Source organism: Amblyomma maculatum, chromosome 8 (assembly GCF_055883805.1).
Source record: "Amblyomma maculatum isolate TAMU_Amacu chromosome 8, ASM5588380v1, whole genome shotgun sequence".
Lineage (NCBI taxonomy): Eukaryota > Metazoa > Arthropoda > Arachnida > Ixodida > Ixodidae > Amblyomma > Amblyomma maculatum.
Window position 1 is genome coordinate 61,705,121 of NC_139351.1, and position 27,063 is coordinate 61,732,183.

At 48.0% G+C, this 27,063-nt stretch overlaps 2 protein-coding genes across 2 annotated transcripts in view; both read left to right on the plus strand.

Annotated features, from left to right (window-relative positions):
* LOC146181261 (luciferin 4-monooxygenase-like) overlaps positions 1-9,700 on the plus strand; it is a 33,683-nt gene extending 23,983 nt beyond the window's left edge. The window contains exon 9 of the mRNA XM_084576318.1: positions 9,554-9,700. Coding sequence (XP_084432444.1) covers positions 9,554-9,660 — 107 coding nt within the window. The 3' untranslated portion in view covers positions 9,661-9,700. The remainder of the gene's footprint in view (positions 1-9,553) is intronic.
* Positions 9,701-15,742: 6,042 nt separating this feature from the next.
* Positions 15,743-25,251, plus strand: LOC146181262 (kelch domain-containing protein 3-like). Its single transcript, XM_084575744.1, has 6 exons — positions 15,743-16,726; positions 17,814-17,824; positions 19,804-19,886; positions 19,993-20,130; positions 23,424-23,486; positions 25,169-25,251. The coding sequence occupies exons 1-6, from the start codon at positions 15,743-15,745 to the stop codon at positions 25,249-25,251; spliced, it is 1,362 nt and encodes a 453-aa protein (XP_084431870.1).
* The last annotated feature ends 1,812 nt before the right edge of the window (positions 25,252-27,063 follow it).

Genomic DNA, 27,063 nt, shown 5'->3' on the forward strand with positions numbered 1-27,063 from the left:
AGATTCTGGTGGGAAGTCTGCACGGAACATCGAAGCTGTCGCCGAAGTCGAAGTCGTCTCCCTTGCGCTGTGCATGACATGTGGTTATCTAGATTAGCTGCTAAGCCTCATGCAATGCGTTGAGCAGACAAGGTTAAATGGGCGGCTTTCTCGCGTGTACTCGCCTTAAATACATCGAAGCTCATTTTTAATTATATAACTCGCTGAACTGCATTTTTAAATGTAAACGTTTCCTCTTCCTCCGGCTCATGCTCAACAGTGATGAATTTACAATTTATTGCATTAACCGCAGCGCCACATGGGGCATTACAGGTGAAGAAAAAGTCGCGCGAACATAATGAAATATGCACAAAAAATAGTCAACCAAATTCCCTTAAAGGAACCCACTGCAAGCTCTGCCAAGTATTACGAACACCTGGAAGGTCGAGAACGCAAATTCAGAGCATCTTTCTCGTTACGGGTCCATACAATCCTCTTTAAACCAGTAAAAGGTGAAAGGTTTTTGGTACGGCGCACTTATTCGCAAATATTGTCGTGTACCATTCGTTTCCTGGAGAGAGAGAGAGAGAGAGACAACTTTATTTGCCCCAGATGTTGTGAATTAGGGCAGATGGGTCCTGTGTGGCCCCCAGGTGGGGGCGACATCCTGGGCCCACGAAATGAGTGAAAGTTGTGTGTTCCTGTCTGGCTTGGTAAGGAGTTGGTGCCAGCTTTCCGCAGAGGGAGCTGGCAGGAGGGCCCTTGGGGGCGGGTTATTTACGCATCCCCAGAGGATGTGCGCCTGAGTGGCGGGTTCTCCGTTGTTACAATTTGGACATGCGGGGTCGTATTCCCCGTTAGTAATTAGTGATAGCCTGGAGTGACTAAGAAATGAGTGGGTCTGTAATCTGCGCAGCAGGGTGGCTTGTGCTCGGTCGAGGTCGGGGTGGGGAGGCGGGAAAAGGCGTCGCGTCTCTTTGTGTAAATTGATAATTTCGGCGAAAGTCTGGGGGGCTTCAGCGAGTGCGTCTAGATGCGTGAGACCGACCGCCCGGATTGTTAATCCTCGGGCAAGTTGGTCGGCCCCATCGTTTCCACAGTTGCCCGCGTGGGCGGGTACACAGACTAGGTTAATTTTGTGGTCGGGAGTGCAGCCGCGTAGGATGTGTGCAGCAGGAAGGCAGATGTAGCCTGCCGAGAAATTTAGAATTGCTCTTTTTGAGTCACTAAGGACTGTACGCGTACGCGGGTCAGCGATGGCGAGCGCTATAGCTGTTTCTTCCGCTGCGGTGGGGGAGGGGGCACGCACCGTGGCGGCGGAGATCAGTGCAGATTGCGGCGTGGTAGCACAGGCCACATATGTTGTTGCATCTTGCCTTGCCGCGTCCACGTATGTTGCGTGTTGATCGGTATGGTAGGTTTCATCGAGTGCCCTGGCTTTGCGTTGACGGCGCGCGTCGTGTCGCCAGGGAGCATGTTTTTTGGTAGTGGTTTGACAACGAGGCGACTGTGTACACATGTCGGGAGGGGGGCTGTGGGATGGGGATCGCCTATTGGGTTGACGTTTAACCGGTCAAGGACGAGACGGCCGTGATTTGTCCTGGAGAGGCGATGAATTTGGGCTGTCTTGTGTGCCTCTATAAGTTCGGAAAGAGTGTTGTAAATCCCCAGTTGGAGGAGGTGTCATGTGCTAGCATATTGTGGCAACCCTAGGGCAGCTTTGTATGCCGAGCGGATGATGCTGTTAACTGCCTCCTCGTCTTTTCGGCGAAGGTGATAGTAGGGATAGGAGTATACTATCCTGCTAACGAGGAATGCCTGTGTTAGCCGGCAGAGGTCATCCTCCATCATGCCTCTACGACGTGTGGAGATGCGGCGAATAAGGCCGATTATTTGGTGAGCTGTGGTGCGGAGGCGTTGTATTGCTTCGGAGTTCTGTGTATTGTTCTGTATTAGCATGCCCAGGACACGAATGGTCTGAACGGAAGGTATAGGATGTGTGTCGATGTGGAGCGTGATGAGCTCAAGCGCTGCGGGAGGCGGTCTGCGCACTCTCCTGTCGCGGATGACAAGCAGCTCCGATTTTGTTGGGGAGCATGTGAGGCCGTTCGCCTGCACATAGGTGTGGACAGTGTCAATGGCTGTCTGGAGGGAACTCTGGATGTCCCCGTCTGAACCAGAGTTGGTCCAGAGGGTGATATCGTCGGCGTATAGGGAGTGTTTTACGTGAGGTATGGCGTTTAAAATTGGGGGAAGGCCCATCATAGTGACATTAAAGAGGAAAGGGGAGAGGACTGCACCTTGTGGGGTTCCTCTGGTGCCCAGGGTAATCTTGTCACTGATGAGTTCGCCAATGTGGAGTTCTGCGGTGCGGTTGTGTAGGAAGTTCGCGATGTAATTGTAGGTACGGGTGCCTACATTCATCTGAGCGAGATTTGTCAAAATGGAGGCGTGTGATACGTTGTCAAACGCCTTGCTAATATCGAGGCCGAGAATCGTCCGTGTGGCCCGGATGGGACCTGGGTCGAGTATGTCATGTTGTATTTGCCACATGATGTCTTGAGTGGAGAGTCCGGCTCTGAACCCAATCATAGTTGGCGAAAGGAGATCTTTGTCTGCGTGGTTTTTAAGCCTGTTAAGGATAACGTGTTCCATCACCTTACCGAGACAAGATGTAAGGGAAATAGGTCGGAGATTGCCCAGCTCAAGTTTTTTGCCCGGTTTAGGTATGAAGATCACTTTGGCATGCTTCCAGGTATCCGGAAGGCGACCATCATGCCAATGGGTGTTGAAAAGTTCCGTGAGTGCTTCGATGGACTGGACATCGAGGTTACGCAGCATTTTGTTAGTTATATGATCGTTACCTGCGGCGGCGGTGGTCTTGATGTGATTGAGGGCTGCATGAACTTCGGCTGTTGTGATGTCCCTGTCCATGTCGGTGTTTGGAAGTCCCGTGTATGCCGCGGGGATGGGGATGTCGGTCGAGGTGTTAATGTACTTGTCTTTCAGAGTGTCGAGCAGTTCCTCATTTGTGCCCTGAAAAGCGTGTATTACTCGGGCGAGGTTCTTGTGGGATGTGGCCTTAGTGTGGGTCGGATCAAGGAGATGTTTAAGCAGATACCATGAGTTCTTACAGCCTAGCTGTCCGTTTAGGCGGTCGCATGTTTGATGCCATTGTTCCCGGCTAAGCTTGGTGGCGTAAGTTTCGATTTCTCGCTCAAGGCGTGCGAGGCGAAGTTTGAGAGGGCAGTTATGTTTGCGTCGGGGCCAGCGAGCGTGAAGGCTACGCTGTGCTTCCCACATGTGGATGAGTTTGGCATCAGGGTTGGGGCCATCCTCCTCTTATGTAGTCGTGGAGGTGGCATATTCGGCATCCTGGAGTAGTGAGGCTGTCCAGGTGTCCAGGTCCTCGATGGGGATCGGTGCACGTTTAGTACGTACGTATCTGAACGCGTCCCAGTTGGTGTGCTTGACTGTGCGGCGAGGGGCTTTGCTGTGTGGGGCTGTGAATGTCGTGCTGAGAACGTAATGGTCGCTGCCTATGTTCATGCCGAGATTTTCCCATCGCGCATCTGTGATGTTTCGAGCAAAAGTGAGGTCAGGACAGCTGTCCCGTGTGATACTGTTACCTATGCGGGTGGATCTGTCGGGGTCGGTGAGTAGTGTAAGTCCCATAGTCTGGGCGGTTTCCCATACTTTAGCTCCTTTACGGCCGCATGTTCTGTGGGGATAGCCCCACTGCTCGTGCGGCGCGTTAAAGTCACCAAGTATGAGGAGCATTCCTGTGCTTGCAACCATGCAGGCCTTGCGGATAAGGGTGGCTACTCGTGTGGTCTTGTCGCTGGGGGGGCTGTAGACATTTAGGATATGAATAGGGGCTTGTGATCGGGTATTCGGGAGGACTTGTATGAAGGTGTGCGGGACTTCAGCGTAGTTTAAATCCAGTTGATTAGCGGTTAGATTTCTATGGACCAGTATCGCGGTGTTGGGTCTTTGGCTATGGGTTTTTTGCTGATTGTATGCGGCGTAACTGACAAGTTTAGTGTCTGTGTATGTTTCTTGGAGTGCTATTATGTGAGGGGTACGCGGCTGAGCCTGCAGGGAGTGCTCCAAGGCCCGCCGCTTTGCCTTGAAGCCCCTGCAGTTCCATTGCCAGACTATGATGGGGGAATTAGCCATCGCGTTTGGCGTATGGTTCGGGGCGCTGCGAGAGCGCCATAGGTGATTTTAAAATACCTCCTGCACGGGTGCTCGAGGCTGCACTTTCCGACGTGGCGACAATAACGGATGGTGGATAGGTAGCGGGATTTGGAGGGGTTGCAGATTTCGGAGGGGTGGTGGGCTGTAGTGGGCTGGTGATGGCATCGAGGCGGGCCGTAAGGGCTTGAATATTTGCTGCCATTGTAGCGTAGCTCTCTGCGAGCCGGTCGATCATGGGAGTGAGTTGCAGTAGGGTGTCCTCAAATTTGGACATACGCGCAGCGGAGGCCTCAAAATTGGCGTCGATGTCTGCTAATGAAGAGGGGGGAGACGCTTTACGTTTTGGGCGCTTAGGTTCGTTGGTATCCATGCTTGGATCACTGACTGCGTCAGAGGTAGGAGCGCGAGCCACCTGCTGCGGTTGCAACCTAGCGTTCATTTGCGCAGATTCTAATGTTTGAATTTTCGCATTCGCTTGAGCTAGTTGAAGTTGTAGTTTCTTTACCATGTCTGCCAGCTCCCTTACCTGCGAGTCGGGTGACGTGGCGGTGAGTTCTGTGAGGGGTTTCCAGGCGACCTGCTTCACTGTCTTGGCCTGTTCAGTCTGGGGTCTGGCCCGAGGGCTTCGTGAGGCGGAGACGGAACGGCTCCGGCTGGAACGGCTGTCACTGCCGAGTGGGGGGAAGGATTGATCTCGAGGAGGCTGGTGGCGACTCTGGGTACGGTCGCGGGGCCCAGACTGGCGTCCAGGGTTTGTCTCGTCCGCGTCGCTGTCAATGTCGGTGGTTGGTGAAGAGGACTTGGCTGGAGTGGATTGTATGAAGCGGTATTTACAGCTTCTGCTGCCTGTAGGGTGGCCTCCCTTACAGACAATACACGACGCCTGGCATGTCGGTGGTTGGCCGTCCGGGGGAGGATCGTGCGCAGTGCCGCAGCGGCGGCAGGTTGGCTTTCTTGGATGGGGGCATACATCCGCTCTGTGGCCCAGCTTTCGGCAATTAAAGCACGCCTCCGGGCGGCTTTTGTACGGAAAAACTTCGAAAGTAAAGCCAAGGTATCGCATGTATCGGGGTAACTTGGCACCGGCGATTGTGATCACGAAGTGGCGTGTGCGGCCCATGCGGCGCGCGGCTACCACTGTGAGGTCCGGGTTTCTGGCTTTGAGCTCAGCCTGAATCTCTGCGTCGGTCTCGTGGCTGTGGGCTCTGTAGATTATTCCCTTCACCGAGTTGTCGGGGGCTGGGGCGTACGTGGCGACCGGGATGGCGACATTGTCTAGGGTGATTGTTTGGACCTTGGCGTAGAGGAGAGCGCGATCCTTGTCCGGAGTACTGACCGTGACGGTGTTGTTGCTCGGGTGGATTCTAACTTGGTCGGCGGTGATGGCCACGCGGCCGTCGATCTGAGCAGCGTCATAGATATGGCCAGTTTGGCGGGGCCAACGGCGTTCAGGTCGACTGTACCTTGAGGGCGAAGGACGATTTTGTAGTCATCCGTCGGCAGGCGAGGGAGTGGTCGTTTTTTCGCAGGTGGCGGTGGGCGGCTGCGGAGACGCTGGCTTGAGTGAGCTGTAGTGGCATCAGACGCTGGAGCGTTGGCCGGCGGCGTATCCGCTGGTGTCGGTCGGCGATATCGGCGTTGCATTTCAAGCGCGGTCCATGTGCCGTCGGCTAGATCCGCAGGCGAAATGTCCGTGCCGGTGACGGAATACGGCATCTCTGAGCTTGAGGGCGTGGAGGCGAGTCGAAGTGAGGCGGCCGCAGCCGCCACAGCTGGGAGCGGGCACGCCCTAAGCGTGCGCAGCCATTAGGCCTACCTCCCTCGGTCAGGTTTGGCCGCAGGAAATTGATCGTAGAGACAACAAATCTCGCCTAAAATCGTTGAAATTTGCACAGTCCACGCCGGAAAGGTAGGGAAGGGTCTGGCACAAGTTCGGGTGTAGTCGGTGGCGAAAAACAGGCGAAAATGCTCGAAGAACGCGGAACGCATGTAGAATGCGACCGCTAGCGTCCGTGCCAGAGAGAAGAATCCTCGTTTCCTGGAGGCTTAGCACAGGAAGTCCGCGACAACAGAAACGCTGAAAACAGGACACAGCGTCTGCTCTTCCGCCCCGCTGGGGTGGTGCAGTGACAAGACGCCCGACTACTGTGCCCGAGTACCCGGGCTCGAACCCGACCTCGGCGGCTGCGTTTCGATGCAGGCGAAACGAAGAGGCATTCATGTGCTGTACGATGTCAACGCACGTTAAAGGTCCCAAGGTGGTCGCGATTACTCTGTAGCCCTCCACTACGACTCCTCTTTCTCTCTTTCCACTTTCACTCCCACCTTCCTCCCTTCCCTAACGGCGCGGTTTAAGTGTCCACAGAAACAAGTGCGACAGATACTGCGCCTTTCCCTTCCTGTGAACCAACTATTAGTCTGCTCTTCCTGCAACTAGCATGCGAGAATGTTCTGGCGAACTATTCGTATTTAGTTGTTCTTTTTCGACAACCGCCGCATGCTGGATTATCACTGGGAACCTAGCGCGTCGATCGATTCCTGTATTTCTTTGTTCATGCTCACTGTTGCGAGATGCGGTTTTATCATTTCCTTTGTCGCAGAAGATGCTGCGAGATCTATCTCGGAAGATTCTAGCCATGCACGTGTGCTTCGACAATTTTTCAGGCTATGCTAGTCACCGTTTGCGGTTTTATCTCGATCTTCCTTCGCCGCCTCTAATTTGAGCTCTGACGAGTGTGACTATTCTCAGTTCGACAACATACGAGCACGTTTATGTTTATCGCCGCCGCCGCTGGTTTCCTTAGTTCTTTTGCGGACGCATGTCAGCCCAATAACGAGTTCATTCAAGCGCAATCTAGTGTCTTCATTTGTGGCTTCTGGGTTTCTCACCACTACATGACAATAATAAGGACATAATGCTTTTATACCGGTAAAATGCCCATTGGATTGCTAGCGGACAAAGCGAACTTGAGGCAGAAATGCGTCACTAACTGTTCTCACACGGTCGAGTGACAATGCCGTGAATCGGAAATGAATTATTTATTGGGCAGACGTGTGGCGTCAGCAGTTGGCGCTATCGATATAAGAATGTCCGCTGCTCCTGAGAGCATTGGATTTGAAGTCGGCGAAAAACCTCTGTGATAAAGCCACCAAATACAACTAGAATAATCAGGAACAATGTGAAAGCCGCCGCGAGTGGCTATAATTATTCGAGATATATCTCGACGCATCATACGTTACAATTGGCAAAGTCACCCCCTGTGGCTTTGAGCGTGCACATACAAGCAGAAAACAAATCTTCGTGGCATTACGTAATAAAAACTCATAAGTGTCATAACAAATTTGCATTACCTAAACCAAATTCATAATGCCGCATGCTGTTGGAGGCATGCCGCAAGAAATAAATATTACAATGATCGCGACAATGTTATCAAACGCAATGCATCATGGCATTGAAAGTATGTTCTTAGTACATTAACATTATATTCACAATACTTTTTTAGATAATACTTTTCGCCCTTTACCATAAAAGCACATTTTTGGCACTTCGCGTGACAAAGATACTAGTAAGGTAGCATTAGAATTGTTTAGTGACTGGAATCTACTACTAAATATTAGGGACAATTTATCATTATGTACAACTCCCGTAAGGGCAGCACGTGTTTTCATGCATTACCATAAGAGCGCTTTGAAAACCAAAGGCGGTATTCCTTTGATATCACCTCGAACCTAGTGTGCCAAACTGGTGGCCCAAAAATTCTATACAATTTAATGAGATACTAAACAGTCCAACCTTGATGCCCGCCAGACTGGGCTATATATAGCGAAACGAAAGTACACCGGTTTGCGGCACTGGAGCCCCGGCGCTACGCGTTCGTTGTTAATATGCACTTGCCATGTAGCCCTATGGTATGGTTCCATGTTGTCATGTTGTATGGTACCACCTTAGTCATATGGTGTGGTACTAATTTAGTCACATATTATATATATATATATATATATATATATATATATATATATATATATATATATATATATATATATATATATATATATATATATATATATATATATATATATATATATATATATATATATATACCGGGTGTCCCAGCTAACTTGAACCAAGGGTTACAAAATAATATATTTGAGGTAGGTCAGTGAAACCAATTGCATACAACTGCCAGCCTTCTTGCGCACTACAGGCAATTTTTTGTTTTGCAATTACTTAACTAGCTAATTATGTTAATTTCTCTAATTTATTAAATATCGACTTTAGACCAAAAATGTGAATTGGAAAGTTGTAGAGCACCTTGAGAAACCCCCATTTCATAAATTGCGATAAAGAAAGTTTTTCCGGGCTCAGAAGAAAGCCCGCGAAATACAAATAATACCACGTGACTAGTGCATTTGTGCGCCGCGATTGTGGTGCTCTCAGTCGTGGTTTGAGCGACTATATATATATATATATATATATATATATATATATATATATATATATATATATATATATATATATATATATATATATATATATATATATATATATATATATATATATTGTTGCATTCCGATAGTTATGCTGGCACGTCATTTTAAGCCTGTGGCTCAGATGACTGTTTACTGCGGAATACAGTGCCTTGACAGATGTAACTATGAGCTAACGCCCTAAAAGCTAAAATGTCTGGTAAAGAACCTGTATGTTTTCGAATCGCCTGATGATAATTATGCATTTCTGTCAATTCTGTGAGAAGTTTAGTGATGCGGCCATTACACAGGCACGGCATTTTTTATAATCACTTGATCAAACTGCATTACATCTAGTCTTCCTCACCACGCTTTTGCGATTGCCTTTATTTTACCTATAATATGAGCGGAACCATCTTAACATTTTTGACACACGGTTCGGAAACCCAAGATGGTACGACTACTCGCTGTAATCGCCACTGCAAAAAAAAAAAACGACAAGCGTTTAGGTGATCTTTTTTGCAAAACATCACATCATTCGAAATTATTTCCAAAAATAATTACAGCGGAAGCCTTAGCACATACGAACTGGATTTGGTTGCTAACCAAGGGGGTTATGACTGAGGGCATTTGTAACTTTGCCTTACAGGGTGCCAATTTTATTTCGTGTAGAAAACTTAGCGGAATTCAATCATAACTTTACTTCATTATCAGGTTAGTTTATTGAGTTTATGTCGCTCCCTGCGAAGTGCGTGCTGCTAAGAAGTTTTTTACGCCCGTGAGCGCAGCAGTTTTGGCCCTCTCATGTTTTTATTAGGGTGCCAATTTGTGGTTCAGTGCTGGTACGCAATTGTGGCTGTTACAGGCGTTTATTTACTATACATTGTGTTCTTGGTCTATTTCACAGAATCCTGTGCTGCACACAAGCACCTGTACGGAGGAGTCCACTTCGTAGATCGCTTGCCCAGGACGGAGACCGGGAAGGTGAAGAGAAAGATGCTGAGTCAACTATAAAGTAATGCGCAGTGTGCAAAAAGGAAATAAAGACCGAACGTCCGTGAGCTACCATGTCCAGCTGTCTGTTCTGCGGGGTAAAACACACGTAAAATTATGGCCCGACAATGCAGCTGCACGTGAAGATGGTGTCAAGTTTCTACGGGAATGAATTTCTACGGGGGCCTAAGCTAAGACAAGTCCCTTTGTAGAAGCATTGGCTCGGATTCAGAACCGAGGCTCACCCTCAACACTTTTTCAGTGCTGTTTCATACGGTATGATCTGACTTTCACTATAAAAAAATAAATTATCGACATTTTCCTTTCATAAAACACGCAGGGTAACCTATCAAATTCACATATAACAATGTAATGCAAATTCGCATAATGAATTCATACTATAAATGAGGACAAAATATGTGGCATTGTTCTGCACCCTGGTAAGACATTGGGTTTTCGAAATTAGCCAGTAAACAGGAATCATGTGAATCCATATCTGCGGATTCTCTGCCCAACGGCGCAATTGATTAAGCAAGTAAGGCTACAGTTGGTAACTGATGCAGCACTGATCCCATCTGTTAGGTGGCAAAACAAATTCATTACATTAACTCAAAACATCGATAGCTAACACGCATAAAAAAATGTGTGGTCCTCTTGATGGCGGCGGAAAATTAGCTAGCATAATACCTCGATGCATAATACGGGGAAGACTACTATAAATATTTGACCTCTAAGTATACCGATCCTGATTGAGCCCTTACACATCATCTAATCTCCGCCAATGTGTGTCAGCACTTGAACGACATCATGTAATTGCATCATGTTATGGCGGCGAAGCCTTGTCTCGAGCATGCAAACTCTGCTGTACAGTCATGACTTGAACAGTCTCCGTTCTAAAATATTCATAGAAAAAAAAAATATTGTGGGTACTATTCGAGATCCGTACCAAATGTTTTCAAAGTGTTTCGCTAAAAGATGAGCCTCTTCATTTCCGTTCGGATAATTTGGAATATTCTATACTTTCATCTACCTGGGTCACCTGTTATATTTAGTCTAAGTTATTTTTACCTCCATTGAATTTTTTTTTATTCTACTGCTGCCCCATATTTCTAATTTCTGACTCTGTATGGCCCTTAGAGATGTTGGCTGGAAATTTTAATAATGCCATAGCGTCAAAGGTTCCAAATTGCTGCAGTGTTTCGGCACCCGACTAGATAGACAGTTGATGCGCCAATGGACATCGCGCAAGTCATCAGTATGAATTTTCGTTCACATTTTGGCGTTTGAAAAATCTGCCATTAGCTTGATGTTTAAATCAACAGGATATGACTAAACTCGTGAGCGAGGCTCAAGACAACAATGTTTACTACTCTGGCTTGCCGCTCAATTAACATATTGGAAGGTCCTTTTCAATGAAACAAGTGTTAGCACTCCGACGTAGAGGTTCGGCTACTTGCACCCTCCGGAACCTGTATCAGTGTAAGAGACCTAATGAAACAGTTTACTATACCCCTTGTTACAAAGTCCTACACTCATAAGCTACGTCCTTAGTCATAACAAAAATAGCAGAAAACTACAATTTTTATCAATATTACCTTAGGAGAGATACTACTCACTTTCTGCAACACACCTCAGTTCTAGTAAAACGTCCCCGTACAAATTACGGAAAGGAAACAATGAATTATCAAATTATGCTGATTTGTAACGCATACTCTGAACTAATCGATATAGCGCAGAAAAGTAAAACAGCTCGTAAATTCAGGCATGGATATTCGACCTTCATATCCCTGTATCTTTGAGTTTCACTACGCGGTATTATTTTTGTTTTCTTTTACAATAAAGCATTGCTTTTTTACTGTTTTCCACAATTCATTATTTTGCCTCTTGCAAGAAATCCCTCTAAATTACACTTGTGAATCGCCTTGCACATACGTTTCCTTATGTGCATGTAGTCAAAATGTAAAGCTATGCACACTGTTGTTGTTCTTGTTTGTTAAACTACTGTCGCCGCCACTGTCGCTGGATCTTTGTTTCCCTCTTAGGTCGGGGCTCTGTCAGGAGGACATGCTCCCTCCTTTTGTCCTGCCTCGAAGACAAACATTCTGTATTATCTTCATTCTAATAAATTCTAAAAATTCTAATTGATTTACAGGAAAGGAAATAAATCATTAGTTTATTCCGTTTACTTTTTTCATAGGCAAATTCTGAAACTCGTCTCTTTAAATATATTGTACTGAAATGTAAAAGCATTTTTTTACAGATGCAAATCACTTCCTAAAATAAAAGATATTTGCTTCACTTGAAATTATTTCGAAGAATTATGTTATTCACTTGTTATTCACTTAAAATTTAAATTTTCCTATTCGCACAATCCCATTGATAATTAAACAGAATGTCTCGGCTCATTTTACACACTCAAAAGAACCATCGAAAAAAATCCTCTCCGTCAATGCACATTGACTTTTTGTTAAGCATTAAAGATAGTAGTGCCCAACCCTGAACTCAATCTAGGTTCAAGCCTTTTCTCTTTTTTTCTGGGATAAACTTCATTTCCATCTAATTCCGATGCCATAGAAATGAGGGCGCAAGCAGGAGAATATATATTAGTAGCACATCATTACATTAAATACAGAGAAAAGAAAAAAAGGTTATAGGCCCCATAACATTCTTCTCCTCACAAGCGCACGAATTGTGCCAATTTGGTTTTTGATCTCGCAGTTATCTCAGTTCTTCGATGTGCAGAATCATTGTATATTTTCCTTGTGCATTTTAGCTCAACAAGGCCCTGGCGCGCAAATTGCAATTTCTAATTCTTTTTATTACATTCATTTCCAAGATATGGGCTTAAGTGTCGTGATTCACCTGTGGATATAAATGCATTCATAATGGGCGGATTGTGCTTAAATTTAAAGTCTAGGTTGGCTATGTAGCATGACAACAATGCGCAGCGTGGAAAATTGATCGGTGCGCCTGTCCAGCGCTGACCGGACTGGGAAGGCAAACTGTACAATATTCGTTGCTGGCCACACTTGAAACACTGTGTTGTGCATAGTACAGGCAGAATTTTGTTTTGCACACAGAGCACTGTTTATTTCCTGTGGCGTGTGGCAACTATGGCATGTATACGGTCCGCATGTCGCTTTCAATTTTGCACCAAATGAAAATCCGTCCTCTCGATTGTTGTCTCCACGGTGGAAGTGAATGGATAAAAAAATATTGTACACGACAATATGGCATCGTACTTTCTTTCACTTTCTTCATTTCACTTCAAGGCCTTGCCGCATTGTTATACAGAAAAACGGTAATTTTGAAGCTTACATTCAGATGGTGTTTTTCTTTCTTCCTCGCCGCAGATTGCAGAGCCTCGAAAGTAGAATATATTGTTATGGCATTCGAAGAGACCTAATGGGGCGAGTAACTCAAAATGGAAGGATTGTTACATACAGCGACCTTACACGACACTTCAAACTCTCTATTGGAGTACCCCACCAACATATAAACCACCAACAAGACAAAAAGAAATTGTCTGGAGGAAATTACAAATTAACTCCTTCCCCAACCATGTAGTTCATGCACACATGTTTCCGGATAGCATAAGCTCATCCTGCAGTGGGTGCCGGATGACCTTATGGGAAAAAGCCGGCCTCAATCATATCGTATGAGATTGCTCAGAGGACCCGCATCCCAAGACTCTCATAGCAGCTTCCTACTTGAATCCTGGGAGGAAGTGCTGCACAACGCGAACCCCGATATACAACTGGGTACCGTAAACAGCGCTGAAGTCGCCGCAAGCTACCAGCTAAAGGCCACTTGGCTCTTCCACTAAGACCCAGTAACAGTGCTTCTGACAGCGGGATGGCGCAGTGGTTACGGCGCTCGACTACTGTTGCCAAGGGTGCGGAATCAAATACCGGCCGTGGCGGCGGCCTCTCTACAAAGGCGCAAAGCAATCGACCGTCTGCTTTGAGATGTCGGTGCACGTTAAAGAACCCCAGGTGGTAGAAATTTCCGGAGTCCTCCACTACGGCGTCTCTCATAGCATGAGTCGCTTTGGGGCGTTAAACAACACAACACCAAACCAAACCAAATAAAGTTCTTTCTCTCTCTTTCACTCTCTCTCTCTATGAAGCCAGCTGACTTTTTCGAGGGACATGAGTCCCGCCGGGGTGGTGCAGTGGTAAGACGCTGGACTGCTGTGCCGGAGTACCCGGGTTCGAACCCGACCTTGGCGGCTGCGTTTCAATGGAGGCGAAACGAAGAGGTATCCGTGTGCTATGCGATCTCAGCGCACGTTAAAGATCCCCGGGTGGTCGAAATTACTCCGTAGCCCTCCACTACGGCTCCTATTTCTCTCTTTCCACTTTCACTCCCACCTTCATCCCTTCCCTTACGGCGCGGTTGAGGTGTCCACATAAAACAAGCGAGACAGTTACCGCGCCTTTCCCTTCCTATAAATCAATCAGTAAATCTGTTACACTTGTTCCTGTGGACACCTCAAGTATCGATTGATTGATTTCCTCTGCCGACTGCCGATTTCCTCTCCTCCAATCCAATTATAGAACGCCAGTGAACTTTGATGCGTCCAACGGAATGTTGGTTTTGGTCGAGAAGGGTTGCGTGATGTATCGCGTGCAGGAGCAACATCCAGGCTTTCGCATTTCTCTATTGCAGATTCTATAGTGCTGTCGGAACGCTTAGTGCTGCAGCAAACGTGTAAACTGGAAGCATAGCCGCCTAATTAACACAGCAATATAACGTTTAATAATGGAGACTCTGCAAATACAATCCTGTCAAAACGCCCTGGTGCTGCATATATTCCGTGATTCAACGAGTTAAACCATCAAAATGTTTACATTTCATTCCTAGCTTAATGCAACAATCTTCATTACCATAAATACAAAATTGCTGTAAATGGATTAATGAAATGCACAAGCATGTAACTCCTTACTTGTTATCTACAAGGTGGATAAGGTAGTGCATTTACTCCGTGTAGTTGAATCACATCGGAATCATTACGAAGGCACATGAGCTCAGCGAAATGTGGGTGTCACAGTCGCTGTAGAATATTTGTTATTCAGCAGGTTTGCTGAATTAAAAAACTCAGCTTATCACATGCGGCCACTGGTTACTCCGCATTTGCAAGTTAGAAGCTCCGCAATCATGTGACTCATGCAGGTGCTTGGCTAATCATGCCCTGTTGTTTGGAAAAACGAGAGAATCCAGAAAATAAGTTGGTCAAATCTGCTCCCTAAAGCTAGGAAAATAAATTGAAAGTTCGTTCTCTAACTAACAAGAACAGAAATAAAAAACGTAACCTCAAACGAAATCCAGAGCGCCCAGCAGGATTTTGGTAAGATATAAGTGGGCTGCATGGCGACCTTTTTTTGTTTGCATATTTATTTTTTGATGGGAGTGGAACAGTTCCGGAAATTTTTCAACTACTACAGTTACATTAGCAAAGCCCACTCTAGTGCCAAGAAGTTTCCACAGCTTAACTTCCAGAGCCCGTTGTGGGCAATATGCACCTTCGTCACATGGCAGCATTTTGCTTTTCATGAAGCACGGCGAAAAGGTGCGGGCATATCTAATCGTCTGACTTTATCTTTCCCAGATTGCGCTACTAAAGTTGTACTCTGTCATACAAAATGGCGCTAGTGACGTCATTTGATTAGCTTTTATATGTTCGCCATTCGCACAATGCACACCTCATTTGGAGTACAGGCGGATCGGAAAAGTGCGCTTCCCATTTATGAAAGCGCTGTCGCACGGAAACCGACAAAATAGCGATTACTATCGCCGTACTAACTATCGTGTAACTAGAGCAACTTCGTCTTCAGTGCCTTTCCGTAATCAAGGAAGCCTTTTACTCTCACCCCCTGTGCCCTCCCAGCCGACCGTACAGGAGCCGCAGTGCCACCCCTCGCCCCCACGGTCAACATCCATTTCCTCGACCGTGATTGCACGTGACCCCCTTCCAAGCATTGGGCAAGCTGTTTCAAAGACCGTCAACCATTCACTGCTCCAGAAAGGCTCTTCACGACCATCGCTGTCATCGCTCTACCAATACCGCCTAATTCCTGAGGATACTGGCAGCGTATGCGAGATGTGGACAACGCGGCTGAGCGGCGTCCCAAAGCGTGTTAATCGAAATGCGGTCTTCATCAATGGCAAGGCCTACTCGTTCTACAGGAACTACAACCCACAGACTCGACACTCAAGGAACGACATCCACGTGTCCATATTCGACACTGCCACGTACCAGTGGACTACCACGCCGACGACCTTGTCCCTGCGCAGTAACCCAAACGACGTTCTCCGCCACGACTTTGTAGCTGTAGCATACGAACAGTGCGCGTACGTGTGGGAAGGCCCACAAAGCGCGCCATCACAGAACACCCTCTACTGCTTCGACACCACCACCATGTCTTGGAGTCGTCCGAAGGTGTCCGGTCATGCGCGGACGTCTATTAGCAGCAGCTATGCATGTGTAGTGGGTCACCGCATGTATACATTTGGTGTCTTGGGCCCTTCGCAAAAGGTACATTTTCTTGACCTGGACACCATGCGTTGGCATCGTCTCGCCACCAGCGGAGAGGCCCCGGTTGGAGTATGCTTCAGCACCGCATCTGTCATCGGTACCCGAGTGTACTTTTGGAGTGGCTACAAAGTAATCTCTGCTCCGGACTATGATATAGGTTGCGACAAATCTGTATACTACTTAGAAACAACGGCTACCTGGGTGCGCCCGCAAGTAGAAGGCGTGACCCCCGAGGTTCGGCTAGGGCAGGCAGCTTTCGTATACGACGGGGAGCTGTATATTTTTGGAGGGTGCCACCCACCACGGCGAACTTTCTTTGAAGACATGCACAAGTACAACCCCAAAACATCGCGCTGGACCGAAGTGAAACCATATAGTTCAGACCCGTCGGCCCGGTGCGAGCATGGTTGCTTCATTGTCGGTGAAAAGGTCTTCATCTTCGGCGGCTTTTCCCCGCCAGCGAATCCAGAGGGCTCGATGGGGACGCTGACAGATCTGCACGTGTTGCACTTACTGAAACCAACACTGAAGAACATGTGCCTGCTTGACGTAATTAATGCACGCATACATGAAACACACTTGCCACCTTTTATCCAAGATATGATAAATGAAATCATCTGGAGACCTTTGTAGCCGAAGGACAGTTGCTGCACCTAACGCGAATGAAGCACCTTCTACCAAGTCATGGTGACAAGTGTGATTTCTACGCCTTACTCGACAATAAACATTTTGTTTGCAAACAGCCATTCTAGTCACGCTTAATTTTTGAACAAACATAGCCATAACGTTTTGTTCGTGTTCGCACGGAACAGAGCCTGCATCGGCAGCTAATCTGCACAAGAAAGGTGTATTCACGTATAGACGTTGCACACCTCAGCGATTGTTTTTTCTAAAGATTCGCTCAATCGTCCCTTCAGCTGTAACGTCACGGTCGATGATAGCTCTGCAGCATCTGTTCGTTATCCTTCTCGGAACGGACAGATTTTCCCGTATTGGCGATGAGCGTTGATTTGAGCTCGATGCCAGAAGGTATTGGTTTTCGTCCAACCACTACATGAATCCATAAATTTTTCAGCTGTGTTCAAATTTGTAAGCAATATTTGATGCAATTGCAAACAATCCTTTGTTTTCTCAGCCAAATATATTGTGTCCACTTTCCCGATGAAGAAAACCATAAACAAGCTGTTTGAGTATTCCTGTTACGCATCAATTTTGAATGTTGTTACCTTGTTTTCTTCACGTTTTATTAAGAAGATACATGTCTTCCTTACATCCTAAATTTATGTGTGGGCGAAAGAGAATTTTCAAATGCCTACACTTCTTATTCTGCCTTGCTCGCAAGTTGCTTAGCAAGCAGATAAAAACGCCGCTCGTTTTCTGCGGTCATCCTCTCTTTTCGGCATACAGACGTTACACGAAATATAGGTAAGGGTTGAAGTTTCCGTTTAAAGGAGATAGACCATAAAACTATTTTAATTGTATGGGCGAGTTTTGCCCCTGGATATGTCAGTAGTTGGTGCAGGGCAAGGTGTTAGTGTACGACGTGCAATATGGCACTCTGTGGACACTGAGTTTCAACGAGCGCCTTTTGTTCTTGCAAAACTGCGATTATGTCCCAACTCTTTTTTCTCTGTAGGATATGAGAAGGTGGGTTTTCAGTTCTAAAATGAAACACCGAAAACGGCCGCGTCACCCTCACATGTGCTCTATGAACGATTGCGCGTGATTTCAAGTCAAGTGAGGGCTACATGCACAGACGCTTCTTCTGTTTCGGCGCGATAAACGTAGCCCGCAGCTACGTTACTGGCACCGGTTTAAGCACTGCGGATACCAGAAGCGTTTAGGCACTTATCAGCTCCAACGTTTCTTTACGATCCTTATAATTATCAAAGCGAACGGGTCAGCACTCCAGGCGCAATGAGCTTGCAAGGAATATCGCAGTAAGGCAATCAAAGGTACTGATAAAACCTTCTTCTAGCGCAAATAATCGACATTTTGCCTTTTCAGACAAAAAAAGAATTTTCAGTTTCATTCCACAGCAGTCGACAGAAAACGTCGTATGACACTGTTTAAATACATTTACGGCATATTCAACATCGACACGTTTACTTGTTCATAATTTAATAATAATTGGTTCACAGGAAGGGAAAGGCGCTTATCTGTCACACTTGTACCTGTGGACACCTGAACCGCGCCGTAAGGGAAGGGAGGAAGGTGGAAAGAGAGAAAGAGGAGCCGTAGTGGAGGGCTACGGAGTAATTTCGACCACCTGGGGATCTTTAACGTGCGCTGACATCGCACAGTATACGGACGCCTCTTCGTTTCGCCTCCATCGAAACGCAGCCACCGAGGTCGGGTTCGAGCCCGGGTATTCCGGACAGTAGTTGGGCGTCTTACCACTGTACCACCCCGGCGGGGCATTCATAATTTAGTCTGATGATTTTACTTTGCGTTTCCCAATCCTGCGCTTACCTCATCTGCCGTCCCCTATGACGCCCCTTCACTCTTACAGCTTTCGCTCCCATCTTCCTCCCCAGCTTTGTGGCATGGTTAAGGTGTCCACAGAGCAGGTGTGGCAGATAATAAGCCTTTCTTTTCTTAAACCAATTATAATTGTATTTGCTCTAAATATTTACCTAATTAAACCGCAGCAACCATTTTCTCACATGCACACCTTTCCCTGACGATTTATTTCATGGTACCATTCTTTCTCCGATATGCCAAGTAGTCTCTCTTTATATTGCCGACAAATTTATGCACACCTTTCCTTGACGCTCTATGCTATAATACCGTTCTGTTGTTGCGGCTGTAAGAAGAAGGAAAAGAAAATGCACGGGCCTGCTACCAGCTCAGTAGCTAAGACGCCTCTGTTACGTCGTGCGGAGAGAAAGGAAAATAAAGAAGAAAGAACAAAACTATTTTTTTAATGTGGAGGTGGCTACGAGGGACTACGGAGACGCCGACGATTCCGCTATACGCCACTGGTTAGTAAGGATTGCAGGAACGGGCGCCAAAAAGATGCGCATTAAAATTTGGAGAATACTGCCTGCACCGCAGAAATGCGAAAGCACAAGCGTTGCTTGTACACATGGTATATCACGTTCGCTCTCAGGACAATGGCTATGCCAACGGCGCGCCGCGAAAAGCAAGAAAAGGCTCAAAAGAGCTTCGGTCTGGAATTAATAAGGAAATAGATGAAACATTGAAAAGATAGAGTAAAAATACAAAAGGAGCTCGAACTGGTAGGTCCTTGCCGTTTGCTGCGGGGGCTAGCTTGCCACCGGTTGTTGTACCTGTTGTAAGCCGTCATTGCATCCGCCACCGAAGCGGTGGCGGACAACGGCTGTTGCGATGTGCGTCTTTCTCTCTCCCCCTTCCTTTCTCTTCCTTTTTTTTTATTTTGTCCTCTGCACGAGACAGCGCAAGTGAATCAGCTACAGAGCCAGTAGCAGGCCCGTTCATTTTCTTTTCCTTCTTCCTACAGTCGCAACAACAACAATGCATTGTCCCGATGCAGGTTCTGCAGTCATTTCTGAATTTTAGATTTAGTGCACTATTTCCCGAATTATAAGCGGGCAGTGGGCATGTTCTTAACTTGACCTTGAATTTTAACCTTGCCAAAACAGGCGGCATCTGCCTGGTTTGACACCCGTAGTCAAGCGCCTACTGAGGGGTGTATCGCAGGCCAAAGAGGGCTGCACAAAAGGAGGTGGGGAGGGTTCCGCATCCGGCTTCTTTTATAGGTGTGTCGACGGACGCTCACAAAAGTTGTCTCCGTCACGCTTCGATTCAAGTTGCATTATCGAATTTACCAGACAACGGGATTGTCTCGCCGGCGTGGTACCGACAGTTATTCAGCCCGGACGTGACTGGCATCTTGCTGCGCTCCATGCTTGCCTACATAAGCGAATCGTGCAACTGCTACGCCACGTCAGACAATGCCAGGGTAGCGAGTGAGTCGGGTCCTTCTACTGTCTCGGCCGAGAAAGCGCGCCGTGTCCGGCGGGCAGAGTTGGAACGGGAGACAAGACGCCGTAAACGTGAACAAGTTGCCTAATGTGTGTATATCCTACAGTGCAACCAAATCGAAACTTAAAGCAAAAAAAAAACGAACACCGACCAACAGCTGGAGAGAATTTAAACTATGTTTCGCACTTCTAACTCGTTTTAACCTTAGTTGAAACCATGCTAACTTTTTTAATGTTTTCCCGAAAGATTTTGTCTCCTTCCAAGCCCAGCAGGGCTACTGCGGCACATAGGAGAACTTCACGAGCATCATTGGCAAGTAAACCAGGCTGAGCTGAGTACTGATAAAAACTTTTTATTCAGATATGTTGTGCGGTTATCGCGAAAAGCATATATATGGCTTTGTGCCTTGATTGCCTGTCTTCAGTATTACACGCATGCTGGAGGTAAGTATGCTCGCGACATCACTGCAAAATTGATTCGTGATGACCGATTGCTTACATCATCTGCTACAGCTAACGACGGTGGAAGTCTGCAAGCAGCCTCTGACATTCAAATCATGTGGCCGTGACGTTGCTTACTGTCACTGCGAAAGCCAGAAGCTGTCAAGAAGTCCGGGATTGGATAATCGTAATCGAGGGAATATTATGTGGAAACTTGCTGTATTTACACAACAGCCTCAACTGGCATAGCAGGGAGCAGCAACACGAAACCAGTCCCACCTTTTCGTCACCACCTTGTCTCTTCCGCGAGGCAAGAGAAGGAAACACTTCGTCGTCGTCATCGCGTAACATGACCCCCTGGTGAGTCGTCCCTGCGCTAAACTGACAAAGAAGACATGAGTTCATAGGCTTCAAGCGCGAAACATGAACAATGTCCGTAGTGGGGCGAGAGGAGGAGGAAGCGGGCACAAGAGCGGCACGTTCATACGTCACATCAGTGACTTGGCGCACCACCTGATAAGGGCCACTATAGGGGAACAAAAGTTTCCCCGACAGACCAATGCGGCGTGAGGAGACCATAAAAGGACCAAGGTTCCAGGGTCATGGGTTACGTGTCGATGTCGGCTATAGTAGGCAGCCTTCTGAGAAGTCTGAGAAGCGAGGAGCCGACTACTGGCTACTTGGCGCGCTTCAGTGGCTTGCGCAATGGCCTCAAGTGCGTAGGTAGTTATGAAGCGGCCAGCAGGCGGAACCAGCGTGTCCAAATGTATAGCAGGGTGCCTGCCAAAGAGCAGGAAAAAGGGCGAAGAACCCGTCGTGTTGCGCTTGGAAGAATTGTAAGCAAAGGTCACATATGGCAGCGCGAGGTCCCAGTCGTGGTGATCAGGTGATACATACATAGATAACATGTCCGTAAGTGTGCAATTGAAGCGCTCGGTAAGGCCGTTAGTTTGAGGATGGTACGCGGTCGCGAGCTTATGCTTCGTGGAACATGAGCGCAGAATGTCTTCAACGTTTCGAGACAAAAAGTTGTGAACGCGGTCGGTGAATAATTGACGAGGAGCGCCGTGATGGAGAATGACGCTGGGTAGAAGAAAGTCAGCGACATCCGTAGCGCAGCTCGTGGGTAAAGCTCGTGTGATGGCATAGCGACTGCATAATCGGTTGCCACTGCGATCCATTTGTGACCCGACCGTGATATCGGGAAGGTGCCAAGAATGTCAAGCCCAACACGATAAAATGGTTCCAGAGGCATGTCAATAGGTTGGAGAAGGCCAGCTGGTGGCTGCGATGTTTTTTCCTACGCTGACATGTGTCGCAGGCTGCGATGTAGTGCCGGATGCTGCGGTATAGTCCCGGCCAAAAAAGCGGGGCCGTACCCTGTCGTAAGTGCGAGACACACCGAGATGGCCAGCTGTGGGCAGGTCGTGGAGCTCTTCAATAACAGAGCAGCGGAGCTTTTTGGGAATCACCAACAGGAGGGGAGAATCGTCATTATAAAAGTTACGGCGGTAGAGGACACCATCCTGTACAACAAAAAGTTGTAGAGCAGACTGTTCTTAGAAAATGTCAAGCCTTCAATGGCCTATCTTAATATAGGTCGTTACGCTGCTCACCTGCTATGTCGGCGAGGTTGAAGAGGGCGAAGACACAAAGAATTGCCTCTGTGTCACTGAGATCAGAGGCTCTGCAGGATAGCGAGACAAACAATCGACATCTTGATGAAGGCGCCCCGACCTGAAGACGACGTTGTTCTCTGAAGGCGCAAAGCCCAGCGACCAAGATGGCCGGAGGGATCTCTCAGAGATGACAACCAACAAAGCGCGTGATGGTCAGTTACAACTGAGAAAACACGGCCGGAAGAGTAAGGTCGGAATTTAGCGACAGCCCATACAAGGGCGAGACAGTCGCGCTCAGTAATCGAATAATTGCGTTCGGCGTTGGAGAGAAGGCGGCTAGCATATGCGATGACGCGGTCATTGTCTTGTTGGCACTGAGCCAGCACTGCACCGATCCCATATCCGCAGGCGTCTGCTCGAACTTCAGTGGAAGCTGAGGGATTAAAATGAGCCAAGAGAAGGGAGGACGTCACTAAGCTTATAAGCGTTGACAACGCACCTTGCTGGTCAGTGCCCTACGTGAAAGCAGTGTCTTTCTTAATTAGGTCGGTGAGAGGACGAGCGATACGGGCAAAATGTTTGATAAAGCGGCGAAAGTAAGAGCAGAGGCCGACAGGCATGAATTTTAGCCGGATCAGGTCGTATTCCGGATGCGTCATTCATGTTTCCAAGAATGGTGAGTTAGCTGCGACCAAACTGACGTTTCAATGAATGAGCTGGAGGCCGGCTGTACGGAATACATTGAGAATACTGCTGGGGCATTTAAGGTGCGAAGAATAGGTCGGAGAGAAAACGGTGACATCATCGATGTAGCACAAGCAGGTTGCCCATTTTAGTCCGCGAAGAAAGGAGTCCATCATTTGTTCAAAGGTCGCCGGTGCATTGCAGACACCAAACGGCATGGCTTTAAAGTTGTATAAGCCGTCTGGTGTGACAAAGGCTGTTTTTTCACGGTCCTGCTCGTCAACAGCGATCTGCCAATATCCAGCCCGTAAATCGATGGAAGGAAAGTATTTAGCTCCATGGAGGCAATCTAAGGCATCATCGATTCTGGAAAGAGGTTACAGGCGTTTTGTAGTGCTACTGTTGAGATGGCTATAATCGATGCAAAAGCGCCAGCTGCCGTCTTTCTTTTCAACCAGAACAACTGGGAACGCCCACGGGCTCTTCGAAGGTTCGATGATTTCTTGAGCAAGCATCTTATCAATCTCTTTTTAGGTTACTTGGCGTTCAGCACCGGATACGTGATAAGGACGGCGGTGAATGGGAGCAGCAGCGCCGGTGGGTATGCGATGTTGCACAAGGGCGGTTCGAGACAATGGGCGTTGATCAAAATCAAAAATGTCTCTGAAAGATGCACCAGACGACAGAGTCCATGCGCTTGTGGAGGAGAAAGGTCTGGATTGATCCTCTTGGCGTAGTCTTGGAGACTGAAAACTTCAGATAAAGAGCAGTTAGAGGAGGGCGTTAAACCGGTAGTCACAACAGAGATCACATTCATTTACAGGACACAGAGTGGCGAGCGAGATGTCTTGCGGGACGCAAAGTTCAGAAGAGGGAGGCATGTTTGGTTCGCGGTCATTGTGACGACTGTATGAGCAAGGGTAACGCTTCGGGTTAGGGGAGCATCAAGGGTCTGGGTAACGATATAGTGTCCATCGGGAATAGAGGGTACAGAGCAGAACGTAACATAAGTTGCGGCTTCAGGTGGCAGGCGGACAAAGTCGACACTACTAAAATGGAGTAGAACAGGAGAGGGTGGGTCAAAAGGAAAGGGGAGGTCAAGTTCAACGATGCTTGTAGCACAGTCTATGATGGCTGCATGGTCAGAAAGAAAGTCGATCCCAAGAATGATGTCGTGAGGACCATGCTGCCGAACTGTGAAGAGTAATAAGGCGGCGAGAAATCGTTACGCTGTCAGAGCAAAACCCAGTCACCTTCGACGTTGCTCCGTCTGCAACACGCACAACCTGTATAGGATAGGGGTCAGCACTTTTCGTAAGCGAGAACGGAGTTCTGGGCTCATGACAGAAACTTTCGCACTGGTATCAAAGAGGGCTTGAACGGCTATGCCATCCACGAGCATGGTGTGCAAATTACGGAAGGGGGGGGGGGGGCACGAAGCACTAGACGAGGATTCGACATCGTGGTCCCTACTGCAGCATCACCTGCAGACGCTGCAGCGCCTAGTTTTCCACCGGGGAGCGGCCATAGGGACTGGGAGATCAAAAGCGACGGCGTTGGGGCGAACAGGACTGACGGCGGTGGGGGGAGGGTGATCGGTTGAGGCGTGAGGACTCAGTATCAGCGGCTGTGCTTGAAGGGTCGTGATGAGGTGAGAAGGGGCGAGAGCGGTCATCGTAGAAAGAGCAAGGTAGAAGTCGGGACCTTTGTGGCTGGAACAAACGATTTTGGCAATGACGGGCGATATGGTCGACGCAGGATCAAGAAAAACAAATAGGCCGATTATCGGATGTGCGCCATCCGTCTGGATTACGTCGATGCGGGGCAACGTAGGCAGGTCGGCCAGAATAAAGGTTGCGAACGTACGTCGGGGTTATACGCAAGCCGGCCAGGATAAACTGTGCGAACGTTGGGATCATAAGGAGGTCGACCACGATAAACTGCGTGAACATCGGCGACAGGGGCGGGCTTACGGCAGCAACAGAGTTCAGTCCCAAGGGGGGGAGCTCCTGGCGGACAACAGCCTGAAATAGGGGAACGTCCGGGTGATTGCCGTCGGCCAAATGTGGCGGTAAGGTAGCGGGAGCGATGGCCTCGAGCTCCCGGAAGACGATACGGGTCACATTTGCGATCGACGTTGACTGGTGTTGGGGCGGCAAATCTTGGCACGAAGGTGTCGGAGCACTATTTGGAAAGCGGGCAAATGAGTGGGCTATGCGACTACGTTTGGCGTCTTCAAAACGGCGCATTCTTTTATGATGCCGTCAACTGTCTTGCAGTCTTTGTACACAAGCAGATTGAATGCATCGTCTGCGATGCCCTTCATGGCATGACCAACTTTGGCAACTCGGACATGTTGTGATCTACTTTGTGGCGAAGGGCGAGGACGTTGGATGTAGGCCACGTATGATTCGGTAGCTGTCTGGAGACGGGTATCGAGGGTTCGCTGTGCGGTAAGCTCTAGACCAATGGGGTTTTACAAAGAGTTCGCGGAGCTTCTCTTTGCAAGTATCCAAACCGGTCAGCTGGTCTTCATGAGTCCCGTACCAGGCTAGCGCGTGCCATCGAGTTAAAAAACAACATTATCTAGCATGACGGTGGGGTCCCAACGATTATAGGTGCTCACAGGTTCGTACTTGCGTATCCATTCATCCACATTCGTAGTGCCCGTACCAGTAAAACTGCCAGGATCACGCAGGTAGGTGAGGATGACCGATGGCAAGGCCTCGGGTGGTGTGGGGACGGTATCTTGAGGCATCGTTGGGCAAAAAAGCAGGCGACCGCTGCGGAGTTCCGTCGTGCGGAGGCTGACGCCGGGATCAACGGCCGCACCTCCACCAAGATGTTACGTGGAAACTCGATGTATTCACAGCATGTTTACAACAGCCTCAACTAGCATAGCAGAGGCAGCAACACGGAACCAGTCTCACTTCTTCGTCATCGCCTTGTCCCTTCCGCGAGGCAAGAGACGGAAGCACTTCGTCGTCATCATCGCGTAACAATATTTTAGCATGAAAGGGCAACTCCATGACAGGGCTGCATGGCAGCTTCGTGACTTTCATGAGCGCCTCCATAATTAAGGTGTTGCCACCAGAGGCGAGCGGTCATATGTTGCACACAATTCGCAAACGATCGCTTTCAGCAACACGTTTCTACTTCTTTCATCAGGCGCCGCTGCTCCTACGCTCGTACAATGCTTAAGGAAGCCAAACTGTCGGGGGGCCCCATCTACATTTAGAATTTACCACCGATTTGGTTATACTGAAATCAGTTACAGTACCAATTTAGGTCAAATGCGGGTGATTAAAATTTTGAAGGTGTAGTGGAAAAAGTTATATAGGCTGCCAGCCAAAATATACAAGGCCCCACTGAGTGGCCAGCAGTAAAATTAATGTTTGTACCTATTCTGGTGAATTTTAGACAATGTTTGGTTTGGTAAAACTTTATTTCCTACAGTAGGGGTCCTGAAGGACACTCGGCTAGGCGCCAGGTGTAGAGGGCAGCTCCCACGTCTGCACAGAGAGCCCGATACTCTTCGCCGCCACGCGGGCCTCCTGGAAAGCCCGAAGCTGATCGTGTAGGGAAGCACTTTTTAGCACTTTGTCCCAATATTCCTTGTTCTTGGTGTAGGCGTCGCTCGATGCACAACCACACAGCATATGGTTTAAGTCTACACGGTCACTGCACCGTACACACACATGTTGTCCGTCGTAGTCTGGGTCCATGTGTTCATGCGATAGGGGTTGGGGTATGAGTTCGTTTGGAGCAAGCGTAACGTGACTGACTGGCTGCGGGTTAATATCTTATCCGGGAGGGCAAATGCTCGTCTGCCTAGATAAAAGTGCTTAGTGACTTCGTTGTACGCGAATAATTGTTCTCTGCACTAGTATAAAGATAGCTTTGTTATATGTGGAGTAACGGGGGAAACCGGAGGGACGCGCTCGATGAGTCCTCGCGCCGCCTCGTGTGTGATCTCGTTCAGATTCCACGGGCCGCCCCCTAAGCTGCCCATGTGTTCCGACGATGTTAAATTAAGGGGGTTCATATGAGCACTTTCCGAGATGGCCCACATTAACATGAAAGCAGCCATTAGTTGGCAATGCATAAATTAACTTAGAGACCAGTTTTGATAGAGTTCGGAAGAGGTCGAAATTTAGTTCACCATGTGGCAAAA